Source organism: Ptychodera flava, chromosome 7 (genome assembly GCF_041260155.1).
Source record: "Ptychodera flava strain L36383 chromosome 7, AS_Pfla_20210202, whole genome shotgun sequence".
NCBI lineage: Eukaryota > Metazoa > Hemichordata > Enteropneusta > Ptychoderidae > Ptychodera > Ptychodera flava.
This window is the reverse complement of record NC_091934.1, coordinates 20,183,743-20,199,201: the sequence shown is the minus strand read 5'-3', so window position 1 is coordinate 20,199,201 and position 15,459 is coordinate 20,183,743. Positions and strand designations below refer to the sequence as shown.

Genomic DNA, 15,459 nt, shown 5'->3' with positions numbered 1-15,459 from the left:
ACATAATGTAACAATTCAAAACACCAGTATGGCCAGTTAAGTGAACGGGGCGTATTTTTAGTCTCGCCAATGAAGTATGAATACATTTCCTCCGTATTCGAGGACAAAAAATTACAAAGGACGTTTTTACACTATACATTGTCCTAATTTGGAAGGGAGACGGAATCTAACATAACCAGTCAATAAACGGGTCATGTCAAGACGCGAAGACTAAAACCAATTGTACTTTTTGATGAACCAATAATAGATTATCGTTTTGCATAAACGATTTAGTGCAAAATTTAAATTAGCAATGATTTTCAATCGAGCTAATTGCATTAACCACACTTTTTGCGTTCAATCGCATCGTCATATTTGTTGCCGAGATTGGCAAAGGTCGGTCTAGGGAGGGGGAGAGGGAAGGGAGACGATAATATAATAGAGGTTGATACATAGAAAGTGACAGACAGGCGGACAGACAGGCAGACAAGGAGACAAAGGGGAGATTGTATGGCGTTGCAAACATTCCAGGGACTCTGAGAGAAGATTTGTCACCATTGTGTTAGTGTGTGTTGAGATGACGTGACGTAACATAATAATGGAAGAAAGGACCGTTTGTCGAAAAGCCATTGACGGTGTTTATCTAACTGAACTATCGAATGATTTTCCGTGAATGGTTAATGATAATTATGCCTGTACAATATGTTACTCCGCGTACTAGGAGTGAGGTTGTATTTTTGCAGCGCAGAATGCGCCGGAAAACAACCAAATAATGGTTTTAGATTCTGCCACAGAGGGACTGTGATTCTGCTATCACCGTCCGACAACCGAAGAGATATCTGCATATTGTACAAGCCGCGGAGCCTCACACAACGATCGATGACGTCAAAAGTACATATGCCTAGCATGCGACAGGACCTTCCATAGTCTACTCATGATGTGCATATCTCGCGACCTGCATTTTCGGCGTCATCATTTCATCGGGTCACTTCTGCTTATCGCCTTTTCTGACTCCTGTAACTCATGTTTTTTTAAAAATTGTATGGTTTTGGTCTGCAATGGATATGAACGAAACGGCAACCGGGAGACAGTAAATGTTATCGTTTTAGAGCGATAAAGCCAACTTTTACTGTATTGACGTGAACGAAAGATTTTGCCAGATATGCATGTATTAGCATAAATCTGCATGTTTTAGTCCTGAAATTTGGCGAAGTGACGAGAGAGTGACCTTATTCGTTATTGTTCGCGAGTTCTTCTCGTCGCCATTCAAATATGCCATTCGGGCACCAGTTCTGCTTTGTGTCGCCGACAGAACATTGCACAGAAAAAAAATAAAACGATACGGAAATGGAATTGTTCACTGTGGTAGCCGGTTGTGAAATTATCATAAAGGTATAAGCAAGGTATAAGCGTAGGGGATGGTCCATCCCAAGGGGTGGGAGGAGAGGTGTCTTGGTCTCACGTTGGGCTATGATAGATATTGCCAATAAAGATTTATACCACCAACCTTTGGTGTCTTGGTCTCAACTTAGCACTGGTTTTGTAAAGATTCTTTTTCTCCTCCACTGTTTCTTGTATCTGTCCTTTGACAGTCTTGCGCGAAGTTTTATCTCAGTGCTGCGTTTATTATCTGATACGTTTGATTGCCTAATACGCCAAAAGCAAGCAAGGGTAAGTTACTAATCTGTGGACGCTGTCATCAGATTATCGCTGGATTAACTTTGACAAAGTCAACAGCGAACGCACTCACCGTAGGTTTTAATGCAGTCATAATTTGCTATAGAAATAGCGATGAGAATAAAACAATTCCTTGGTGTAGTCTTTGCATCTCGGTGATATGGCGTTGAGTAACTTTGCACACAGATAGGCAAATACGTACATCAACTGTCTATATGCATAAACCAACGATGGTAGGGACACAGCGCTTTACTGGTCTTTGGAATTCCCGGAAGCGGAGACGACGACGGGAAAATTCATCTGTTCCGATCTCCCCGACGAAGTTCACTAAGTGAAATCTTTGTCATAAGACAAACAGAGAAAACGAAATACTCAATGTATATCACAACCGTGACAGCTTACACAGAAACACCACTCACAGTATATTATGTGAGTCCTTTATAAAAATGTACGGTAGTTTTATTTATAATAAATGTACGGGTCCATAAAATGTGATATTTATGAAATCCCACGAGGACATTGCTTGCATGTACTGTTTATTGACTTGCTAGTCACGTGATAGTCATGAGTAAGACTAAGCTCAAGCTGATTGGAAGACACCGATACGGCAATTAAGTTTATCACGTGACAACACAAGGCAGTACCCGGATATCAATATAAGTAAAATCATTTACAAGAAGAAATGACGTATAATAATTAATTAAGCGACTCTCCGGGGCCCCAGTCACTTAGATAAAAATTTTGTGGCAAATGTGACTAAGCTTGGCTTAGCATGCGTGGAAACAATTTTTTCCCCTTTTGCCAAGAGAAACATTGCTCCAATAACTCTCTGAACAGAGGACGATAGTTTAGAATGCAACAATATTAACTGGTTGGAGTAATAGCTGATTATTTAAGACAAATAGATCATCCCAGTTTATTGGCGTACACCAAATTCGAGTTCTATATGATCCGTTTTGAATGTTAGTGTTATTCCAATTTTCGTAATTTTAATCGCTGAAAATGGGCCAATGATACCTCAGGCTGTCTAAACATTGTTGTTGACGAAACAAACGTATCATGGCAAATTGAAAGGTATAGAATAGAATAGTCCGAGTCACTCGTTGGTGATTTAGAGATGTCCTCTTTAGGGTGAAATGCGCCATGGGGAGAGATATTCGGGCTCTAAAATTTTTACAATAATTTAAATATTGGAGATAAGATCATGGAGATAGAAAGAAAGACTTGCTACTTCCATGATAAGACCAAGACACCCAAGGTTGGTTGTATAAATCTTTATGGCGAAATGTATCATAGTCCAATGTGTAATGTTAAAATGAAATAAACGATAGCAACAAGAAACCTGTGCTGAGACCAAGGCACCTCCATGCCCACCCCCACCCCAGGTGATGGACATTTACGCTATTCCCCCATGGTCAAGTAAAAGTTTGATTGACACAACTCTAAATCACACTTTGTGTGTGTGTGTGGGGGGGTGGGGGTGGGTAGCTGTATATTAATGTATCTAACTCTAAGCTGGCACCACTTGATGTAAGTAAATCAGGGTCGATTTTCCCGCGTCTTGGTTACTGTAAAATGCCATAGCAATGATATGTCTATTTGCAACCTACAGAGTTGGATTAACGCATTGACCACTCTCATAAATACGTTGCAGGAGAGAAGCAAGAAGCCGGGACAATTACGGAAGTCGGTAATTTTGGCTGGACGGCCAATTTTCTCCCACCAGGGATAACTCTACGACAGGTTATCCGTTGCAGATGTACATGAGAAGTACTTAAGATGCGCACTAAGTTTTGTAGTGGGAGAGGGAAACGCGTATAAGAGGAGACGACAATAAGAGAAAACAGGGACGAAGGAAGATAGATTGTTATGTTTACGGGGCGGAGACAGGCGGAGGGTCCCGACCCAACAGTCACTAGACAGCACAAGATCACAATGAGAGTACATGTCGTCCAAATAATATATGAAAACAGAAAAAAAAACACGAAACAAAACAATGCAAATAATTTCAACGTCGAGACAAGTTACGCCCGAGGGCAGATTTTCACACTCTCAAATTCCTGCCATACTTCGCCACTGCTACCTGTGTAGACATGTTTCTAAGCCAGGGGTCGATGGGTAAATTGAATTAACCCTCGTTGCAATGGAAATTGTAAATCGTTTTTCCTCATTAAAATAACATACGCTAAATAAAGCAGCCATTTTGAATTTCAAATATTCATATATTTACATTCACTTGCAAGATTTATCTGACTGCGTTGGTGATGAACGTACGTTGGTATGTTGTGAGAGTAGCTTAAAATATCACTCAGTAAAATAAATACTATCTTCAATCAGTTAAGTCGGATAATCCCTTTTTTGCCTCTTTGGTCGGATAGGTGATCTCGTTAAATGATCACACGGTGTTGACACGATCATGCACGAAGAGGTTGTTGGGCTGATTGCGGAAAAAATTAGCACTTATTTAGTGAAAGGAGACTCAAAATAATATTCCCTTTCCCACGGTACTTTTCCCTGTCATGATTTGCATGACATAAAGACCCCTTCCGCTACCATAATATTATGTCCATTTACATGAATGTTTATTGAATTGGTAGTATCGATCGTTCTATAAGTTATGAAATTCAAATGTGTCCATTGTTTTTACGTTGGTATATACATAAGACAATATGTGTTTTATTTAGGAAGCTTTACACACACAATACCTCTAAAGATTATTACTCGCTTTTTGTTTTTCCCTGATTATCAATGACAATACCATTGTTAAACAACTTGTTTTCAAACAATGGAAATGAAACGCTTTCTCTTTTAAATCAATCATAACGCTTACTTTATGGAATTTTTTACACTTAATTTACTTTGACACGAGTGTATACGCAAATTTTTGCTTATCAGAACAGTTCCAAATGATACGGTTAATTGATCCATATTGTTTAATTGACTTGCTGAATGAATTAACAACGAAACAAACATTACGTATCAAAATGAGCGTAGACAGATTGTGTGACCCAGCCATTGAATTAAGAAAATCGTAACTATATGTATGTATGTATGTATGTATGTATGTATGTATGTATGTATGTATGTATGTATGTATGTATGTATGTATGTATGTATGTATGTATGTATGTATGTATGTATGTATTTATGTATGTATGTATGTATGTATGTATGTGTGGTGTGTGTGTGTGTGTGTGTGTGTGTGTGTGTGTGTGTGTATGTATGTATGTATGTATGTATGTATGTATGTATGTATGTATGTATGTATGTATGTATGTATGTATGTATGTATGTGTGTGTGTATGTATGTATGTATGTATGTATGTATGTATGTATGTATGTATGTATGTATGTATGTGTGTGTGTGTGTGTATGTATGTATGTATGTATGTATGTATGTATGTATGTATGTATGTATGTATGTATGTATGTATGTATGTATGTATGTATGTATGTATGTATGTATGTGTGTATGTATGTATGTATGTATGTATGTATGTATGTATGTATGTATGTATGTATGTATGTATGTATGTATGTATGTATGTATGTATGTATGTATGTATGTATGTATGTATGTGTGTATGTATGTGTGTATGTATGTGTGTATGTCCGATGTATGTATGTATGTATGTATGTATGTATGTATGTATGTATGTATGTATGTATGTATGTATGTATGTATGTATGTATGTATGTATGTATGTGTGTATGTATGATCAACTCGACCCAACTGCACACATCTTGACCTCTGCCTCTTTTTAACCCAATCTTTCCAATTCGCTGACATCGACTGTAGCGGTCATGCGTCATCGCTCAGCATATACAAAGATAACCATTCATAGTGTTTCTGACCAAATAAAAAGCTTGCACTACGTAGCCGTTAAAAGGACTGTATATAATGTCCAGTTGTACATGGGTTTACAATACATAGAGCACGGACGTATTGTATTCAAGTATCTCTGAAGACAATACAACGTGAATATATTTGCATACGTGTGTAACACTGATGCGTCGCGACTCCTGATGTCAACTATAAATTGTTGTAGAGTGTCACCGCAAACTTTTGGTATTGACCTTGCAAATTGATTACTTGAGAGTCAAACATTAAAATAAAATATCTTTTTTTTGAGGGGAGAGGTCCTCGTCGTCAAGTGTTTGGTTTCGAGTTGACTACGGTTCGAGGTCGATTTTGGTTCTGAAAACGATCGCTAGGTACAGCCACGGACTTTAGTAAAAACTTTTCTGTGAGGCTTATGGTACACTCTGGGAATTAAGCGGGAGCATGGAGGTATAATCACTTCAATGGTAACGCAACAGTAAAATATTCATTACGGCCGATGACGAACTTAGCAGAAGGCTCGAAAAAACACGCGAACTTACATGCTTTTCATGTTTAAGACCCTTACAATCACTGAACGATAACTATTAAGTGAAGTTGAACGACGCTTGACAGACGTAATACACAAGGTGTCAGGGGCTAACTAAGGTTTTTGGGGGTCGGTCCGGAGTTGTTGTTGTTGTTGTTGTTTCTTTATTTCCTCCTTTGAAAAGAAGAGTTACAGCAACATAAAATTTACATTTTAAGAGTCATAACAGTTATATCAGAGAGAAAAATGAAACTAATTAACGCAAAAATATTGTCTGAAAAAATTCCAGGGAAGTTTTTACGAGAAACGTACTTTCCTCAGAGCTGAAATCGTTAATGATATATTCGTTTCCAAGCATTGCTGAAACAAAATAATCATCACTGAGGTCATTAAGGAAAACTGTAAAGTGCACACTTGTGTTGTTAATCAACTTAGACCAAAGATCGATCCTTTGTTGTTCTGTTTCTGTGCAGGCTACAGCAGAATGGATAAGCAAATTATGCGTGTCTTCCTCACATTTTGGACAATGTATTATTTCGAAATTTGCAAGAATCTGTAAAATATACATCGCAGTATCTTTGAAGAAAGGAAACAATTTTGCAAAGCGCAATAAGAAAAAAAGTGGTTCAATTTTTGGATGCACAGTATGAAAGAAATCAAATTCCCTTTTACTTTCAAGTCTACCCTTCCGCAAGACATTTTCTCTTTCATACACAGTGTCTTTAACTATTAATTTCCAAGTTGCTTTGTTAGGAAAGAATCCTGACAAATAGAATTCTTCCAGAAAACATAACAGGTCATACTTTGCTAAAATACGTAACACATCAGGAATAAAGCCTCTTTGACTTTCAATGACTGATAGTTTGAATTCAAAAAGACGATTTAGGAATACCTTTTTGCACAAAGCAGAGTTACTAAGACGACACAATGTTCCAAAAAATCTTAATTTACATAAATCTAAGTGTGCTTCCATTGAGTACAGGCCAATCGTACTTATAGCAACGTCCGACGAAGTTCTTGTCGGTAAACCTTGTATTATTTTTGCAGCATATCGCTGGCACCGTTCTAACATTAACATTTCAGTATCAGAGACTGTCCAAGTTCACATGTGTGGAAAGCTGCAGGCATACACATTTTTTTCCAAACCTCTGCACCAATGATAGGATTAATCCCATTTGGTCCAACACCAGAGCTACGCAGAGAATTAATAATGGGTCTGGCTTTTTTACATGCAGAAACTGTCCTATCTAAAGATGACAAAGTACTATTGAATTGCATGCCAACAGTGGTAATGAAGTCAGTTTCTTGTATTGCCTCGTTATTTAGAAACACAGCACAATGCATAGGTCTACTTTTATGTTCAGATTTCTTTTCTCCGAAAATAATAAGACGGCTCTTACTTGTTGAGAGTTTCAGTCTCCAAAGGGAACAAAAATTACTAACAATGTTAACATGTTTTGGCAACTGGAACGAGTAGGTATAAAAATTGAAATATCATCAGCAAGTGCAGGTGCGCCTACAAATGATGAACCGATAAAACAACCGACTTTACTGGACTCAAGCTCAGTAAATAAATCATTGATGAAAATAAGGAATAATGCAGTAGAGAGTACACTACCCTGTCGAATTCCCTGCAGTATTGGGAAGTTTTCTGAAGTACATGTACCCACGACAATTTTGCAATGTTGACCATGAAACATAGTACGTAATATCCTCCAAAGTTTCGAGTTAATTCCTACATTAACATATAACTTTGTGAAAAGGCCATTCCACCACACAGAATCGAAGGCTTTGTGAATGTCCAGACTGCACATGCACACCTTGCTATGGCGTTCAATGTGATGAAGGATGGTTTCCTGAATACAAAACGCTGTAGTGATATTACTTAGACCAGGTTGGTAGCCTGCTTGAAGTGGATGGGGAATCTGTCTTTTCAAAAGCCATGGTTGTAAACGTTGAAAGATGCATAATTCAAAGAGCTTTTGTAACGATGGCGTAAGCGAGATCCCCCGGTAATTATTAATATCATACTTGTCTTTGTTGCCACCTTTAAAAATCGGGATGAGATAAGCACATTTGAAAGTACAAGGGATATATTCAATATCTATCATTGCATTAAACAGATGTAGCAGACATTTTTGTAGCGTAGGTCCACCGAAAAGAATGTGCTCATATGTGATGGAATCTGGGCCTCCAGCTTACACGCTTTAGTTTTTGTATAGCAGAGGTAATTTCATCAAGTGTAAAGTTGGATGACAAAACATACTCACAGTTCAAGGTACTTTCTATGGCTAATCTGTCAATGTCGTCATCAATAGTTAGTTTAAAGTCATTTGAGAAGGAGCGATCTTCTAAAGGTTCATATAAATTCTTATAAAACTTAGCAAATGAGTCCACAACATCTTTAGGATCGCAGATTTTGCGATCGTCAATTTTGAGTACAGGATTGGTAACGTTTTTCTGTTTCCTGCGAACATTAACACAGTGCCAAAATGTAGATTGATCGAGTTCCAACGCAGTTTCGATGAAGTCATACTTTTTCTTGTCATTTTCTTTCTGTTTCTTCCTCAGTTCTCGGCGAAATTCTCGTTTAGCGTCTTTGTATAAACGAAATGTTTCATGTTCCATCCCTCGTGGCCTTCCAGACTCTATCCACCGCTTACGGCAATTCCAGGATTTTTGATGAAGTGCTTTGATCTGGGTCCAATAAGGTTTCAAAAATGGCTTGAATTGAGAGGGTGGTACATTTTCATTGGCAGTGTCACGCATTGTGTTAATCAAAATATTTGCATACTGTTCAATGTCAGCTGGACATGATAAAGGCTGGTTCATAGATAGGAAGTTTAAGTTATTAGCCAATGAAGCACCATACGTCTGTTCAATAACATTTGTTTCTAGTTTTGACCATGCCAGTCGTACCTTGGGCAGAGGGCATTGAAACGTACGAGAAGGAATTCTCAGGGTGCAAGTAATGGGATAATGATCAGACAAATTTAGCGCATCGTCACCGAGTACTTTGCATTCGACGATTGTGTCAACAATGTCACGTGGCAATAATATAAAATCAATAGTTGATTGGTTCTGGCCATCTGCTGAACAAAATGTCTCAACAGGGCCGGAGCAAATTGAAAGTATGTTAGCAGGCTGCAAACAGCTTTCGTCAACAAATTGTTGAAAGCATTTTTCTCTTGTTGTGGTTGGTCTAATTTTCCTGCGTTGACCAAATAGGTTAGCATTGAAATCTCCCATCATAATAACATGCCCGACAGGACTATACGTGTGATAAACATCTTCAAGCAGTTTTATGTATTCCATGTACGAATCCACCGTGTTATTCACAGGAGGTAAATATGCACCAAAGACAAATAAATCCACATTGTTTTCACAGGTAAGTTTCAAGCCAATGATGCGGTCATCATTTAGGTCTATATGTTCAATTTGTGGAATCAACGACTGTCTGTATAGGAAAGCGACCCCTCCTTGTCCACGGATTGAGAAGTTGCTAGGATTCAGCTCATAAACCCTATCCGATACGCCAAAAGCAGAAAAATCGTTGTTAATTGAATCCAAAAAGGGCAGCCACAGTTTGCGCTTGACCGTTACCATGGTACCACACGCCTCGAAGCAACGTTTTAAACGTTTGCATAACTTTCCTCAAGGACACTTGAAACCATTGTCAAGGTCAGCATCGAAAGTTTCGTATCAGAGAAACAAAAAAGTTACACCTATTGTGGCAAGGACGGTGGGCAGTCGAAGCATTTGTATAGGTGTGTCATTTCAAATAGAAAAGCAAAATACAAATCCCGAAGCGATGTGTCAACGAAAGTGTTAATGTGATTGGCAACTTACAGCGCTCATCCATCAAAATCAAACCCCTCGCGCCCCATTCAAAATTCGCAACTGCTGCAAAACGCCAGCTTAACACGATAGTAGGAGTGACTTACAAGGAATTTGACGGAACGGCGAACTTACAGGCCTGTATTCCGGCAGCTATGGCCAACAGTACAACTAACAGCGGGCCTCTGAACGCAGACATCTTTCGAAATAGTTTTTCGCTAGGTTTCTTTTAGTGAATTTCAAGTAGGGCTATTTTAGGGGAAAAAGAGCGGTGACCCAAACAGTGCGCAGATTATTTTTTTTCATCGTCTGGTGTTTTTTTTCTATTTGGGAAGGAAAGTTGACTTTCATTCAAGGGTGGCGACCATATTGACTTCAAATAGTGAAGGTAATTTTGTTTTTGTGGCGTAAGAATTCGCACGATGGTCACTGATTTCCTGCTTCTTAATTCCGAATGAGAATGGCTTAGTGTCCGTCTATATCAGGATGGGGTGTTTTACTCATGGTTGTACAAGCCTCGAAAGTGAAAGACTTAAACCTTTGCTCAAACTTTCCTCAATGAAACTTTCAACCATTATCTTACCAAATCAAGAATAAATAAATATGATGAGTCACCGTGCAAAATGTTGGTAATAGAGAAAAAAAATAAACTAACATTTACGGATATTTGAAATTCGAAATGGCCGCCATTTCTGTGTTAACTCAACGGGGAAAATCATTTTATCGAATTTACTATTTATTTGATGACGTCCTATTTGATTTACAAGTTTACAATGTAGCTTCCGCTATTTCTTGTTGGTTTGAAAAACGCCATTCTTTTTTTCAGTCACCAAATCATATTGCCTGGCCTTGTGTTCAACTAAGCCTGAATGAATACGATGTCCGATATTAAAAGCTGTTGAAAACTGGATTTTGACAGAAATCTACAATTCACGGGCCAAAAATACAATTGAATTTGTACACAGTGGGATTTTAGGGTATATTTTGGCAGAAAGTCGGAGACGGAATGTGTTTGTTTTCCAGCACAAAATAATAACAAGAAATACAGTTGTTGCATCCTTGATGGACACTTGACGACAAGTTAAATTCGGAAAAATAATAATCAAATAATTATAGAATAATAATGAAATAGAATAATGTGAGCTAATCGACGGTGCGGTGTCGGTCTACAAATTGTAAATTTTGCAAACCTGTCGCTTTTTGTCCTTGTTTGGCTTCTGAGTAGGGTTTTGGGTTCCTCGATTTTCCCCTGTTCCAAAAATCGAAGTAAATAAAGATATTAATGTGTAAAGATGTCGGTGTGTGATTCAAATATCATATGATCTCTTTACACATATACTAACACGAACTTGCATCGCTTACAGCGCCACCAGTAGTTACAGATATGTCGTGCAGAGGAAACAGTCACGTGACGCATAAGGTCTTCGAAGGTGACATTTTCATTTTGTTTCAAAACAGAATTAATTCAACAAGTAAAGAAGACGAGTAGATCATATATCAACCATAGCATATGTCCATTACTCTCGTACGCGTTTATTGAAACATTCTTTCTAGCGTCCGTTTTACAACAATTTTTTCTGCCTGTCCTTATCAATTTTTGAAAAGCAAACAGTGGGCGGGTCTATACACTGTTTGGGTCACCGCTCTTTTTCCCCTAAAAATAACCCTACTTGAAATTCACTAAAAGAAACATAGCGAAAAAACTATTTCGAAAGATGTCTGCGTTCAGAGGCCCGCTGCTAGTTGTACTGTTGGCCATAGCTGCCGGAATACAGGCCCGTAAGTTCGCTGTTTCGTCAAATTCTTTGTAATTCACTCCTATTATCGTATTAAGCGGGCTTTTTTGCAAAAGTTGCGAATTTTGAATGGGGCGAGGGGTTTAATTCCGATGGATGAGCGCTGTAAGTTGTCAATCACATTAACACTTTCGTTAATTGTACTTCGCGGCAGGATTACGCAACCGTGTATTTTGCTAGTGTATTTGAAATGGCACACCTACAAAAAAAGGTGTAATTTCTTTGTTGTTTCAAAAGTCAAAAACGCTAAAAAATCAAATTTTGGGCTCGGGGAAATGCTTTAGGCAACATTCTAAAATGTACAGTTATTGGTAGCCACAGTAAAAGCATACGACACTTTGTAACCGCTTCGAATAAACACGATTAAAATCGTGTGTGTGCTTTCACGCATTCCAACAGGCATTTGAGCACACTGAAGGGAACTCAGACTAACAGTAACAAAGCCTGTGACCCAAAACAAAACAAGGAGGACAATTAAAAGATGGCAGTTAGCCACAATGACAGCATCCGAATAAAAGCAACCACTACTATAAAACCTACAGTGTTTGTAAACCTATTCATATTGCAACACTTTGCTATAGCACAACGCAACCTTATATTTTCAAACAAAGAAATCCGACCCCTCTCACATTTGCATTCATTTGGCGTCAGTTCACTGAGAGATATTAAATGTCATGATGATGTTACATTTACAGAGAACTGCCCCTTACGATGGGTAGAGTATCAGGGACACTGCTATCGCTACTTTACCGGGGAGGCGGAATGGACGTCCGCCCAGAACATTTGTAAGTCGTACGGAGCAAACCTGGCGTCGATTCACTCCAATGAAGAGAACGACCTCGTCTACAAATTGCAAGGATGTGGTGACAACAGATTTTGGATTGGATTGAATGACAGAGACTTTGTGAGTAGACACATGCATTGCTATTTTACTACGCTACACTAGAAAAGACTGGACGAGACAAGACTAGACTAGACCAGACTACACTTCACTACACCATACTTCACTACACCAGACTGCACTGCACTGCACTGCACTGCACTGCACTGAACTGCACTGCACTGCACTGCACTACACTACACTACACTACACTACACTACACTACACTACACTACACTACACCACTACACTACACTACACTACACTGCACTGCACTGCACTGCACTACACCACACCACACCACTACACTACACTACACTGCACTGCACTGCACTGCACTGCACTGCACTGCTCTGCACTGCACTGCACTACACTTCACTACACTACACTACACTACACTACTCTACACTGCACTGCAATGCACTGCACTGCACTGCACTGCACTACACTACACTACACTACACTACACTACACTACACTACACTACACTACACTATACTACACATATGGTGATGAATGAAACTTATGAAAAATTTTGTCGATGATACGGTTGTCATGTAGTGGCGCGCATGTTTGAGGCACCGATATTTTATCATTGAAAACCGTTGACTTATTGTAGACAAACATACTGACACACATGGTAGACTGCTTGGTTTGGACCGAAACTGTCTCCCTAACTTGCCTGTCTTTCTATCTGCCCGCTGTATGTCTATCGCTGGTCTCCGCGTCTCTGCCTCTTCCTGTGTCCCTGTCTCTCCCGACCCTTCCCTTCCCTCCCGGAAAGCTACATAGACATAAACAAGCAAGAAAACCTAAGATAGGGTAATAAACTAATTTACTTTCAAATTGACCATTACTCGATGACAATGATGATACCAAGTTCACATGTTTGCAGCGAAATATAAAATATGACGAAAGGCTCATTTTAATGAAATGTTAAGAGCACAAGTTAGAGTAAGCATTGGGATATTATTTAAAGTATGCACCACTAAGAGTCGGAAAGACATTGAAATTGCTAGAACATTCATCAAAAGACACGTTAGGAGAAACGTTTTAAAATGTAGCAGAAATATGATAATTACACGAAATGATTTTTTGCTTTTAGGAGGGTAACTTTGTCTGGATTGACGGCACGCCGGTGACGTACACCAATTGGCACGACGGGGAACCCAATGACAGTGGTATCGGTGGAGAGGACTGCGTGGAGGTGGACGGAACTAGGTCAGGTAAGTGAGCAACGTAACGGGTGATGGCCACGCCTGCTTCAATTATTTGCTCGGTGTTTCTCAAGAAGACGCGATGCAGCTTAGAGCGTCTGAAGTGTTTAAGTGCCAACATCTAGAGACTGCAAAGCATCTGATATATGAACAAAAGATGCGAGGTTAGAGTGTGAAATAAAACAGTTGAATGTTACTGTGTGTAACTTAAGTAACTAACTCGGACATCAATCACAAGTTTCATTAGTTTTATAATCAGCCTCCTCCAGTCTTCTAACTTTATTTATCTTACCCAAATCCCCATTGCATTCACGGCCGTACAAAACTATCTGTTTCATGTACACAGACTACAGTTAGAATCTATAACATGTGTAGCTGGGGGGAGGGATCCTGAACTATCATCAAAAATATTTCTGTAAACCAATCAGTAAGACCCGATGAATAATTAAGAATCAGAGTAACGCCTGACCAATCATGATCGTTATTTATCAGTTGATCAGACTAGGTCTGCTACAAAGTCAAATCACCTCATGAAAATCGATAGTATTCGCCTGGTCAGCAATCTGGATCTTTCAGAATTTGTATGTAGTGCAGAGTATAAGTGAGTCAACATGAGCTCGGAGTATTGTACAGTCACTGTCCGGCCGTCCATCCATCCATCCATCCATCCATCCATCCATCCATCCATCCATCCATCCATCCATACTTTCTGCAACTATTACGCAATCGATACACATGCGTTCGTGGTCTGTCTTTATCTGTCTTGTAGATCCGTGGAAATGGAACGACAATTCGTGTGGTAATGAGCAACCGTTTGTCTGCAAAATTTGAAAACACTGGATTCTAAGACTGTTTCTGGCAGCGATGTTTCTTGCCCGATGATGATTATGATGATGATGATGGCGATGATGATGATGATAATGATGATGGTGATAGCGATGATGATGATTACCAAAATCAAGGACTACAATCATGGAACCGTCAACTATGACAACTACGCCGAATATCGATTCTATGCTTTTCCCCGTTTTGTTGAATTGAAAGATTAAATAATTAGTATGGTTTCAAAACTGTGTAATGCCTTTGCTTATTTATAAACTTGATGAATGCGTTATGCGTTTGTTAATATATAAATTCATGAAAAATATTTTATGTGGATCAAATGTACACAGGTGACCTTAATGCTTTTATTTTAATTCAATGTCATGAACTGTCGTCTGTGACCACCAATACTGCCAGTTTTTCAATTTCATAAAACTTCAATAAACTTAAACTTTCAGTGACAAAATTATGATTAGTTGAGAACATAAATAAGACCTACTGTGAAGGATGTAGATTATTAAATTCATATCTGCCACACCAATGACATCAGTATTGCCACTTTATGGAGTCGGCTGTTACTGGAGAGGTTTCCTCACGTGTTTGCGCGCAATAGTTCAAACGATCATAATATTTTGGAAAAGGAAATTTAAGTTTTCTACAACAGCGCTGCCAACATGGACAATCCAGGCTCTCTCTCTCTCTCTCTCTCTCTCTCTCTCTCTCTCTCTCTCTCTCTCTCTCTCTCTCTCATTTAGAGGGGGCATGAAAGTCAAGTTGTTGCTCTCAAAGAGAAACGTCATTGATATTTGACAGTGATAGTGGATTATTACTATTATTACACTTGATTTAAAGAGGATAATCTGATTACAATATAGTAATTG

At 38.8% G+C, this 15,459-nt stretch overlaps 1 protein-coding gene across 1 annotated transcript; it reads left to right on the top strand.

The window, feature by feature from the left end:
- The first annotated feature begins 11,505 nt into the window (after nt 1-11,505).
- LOC139136973 (C-type lectin domain family 19 member A-like) lies at nt 11,506-14,826 on the top strand. Its single transcript, XM_070704853.1, has 4 exons — nt 11,506-11,642; nt 12,355-12,563; nt 13,645-13,765; nt 14,526-14,826. Exons 1-4 carry the CDS (start codon nt 11,579-11,581, stop codon nt 14,585-14,587), a joined length of 456 nt encoding a protein of 151 aa, XP_070560954.1. The 5' UTR covers nt 11,506-11,578; the 3' UTR covers nt 14,588-14,826.
- Nucleotides 14,827-15,459: the final 633 nt, after the last annotated feature.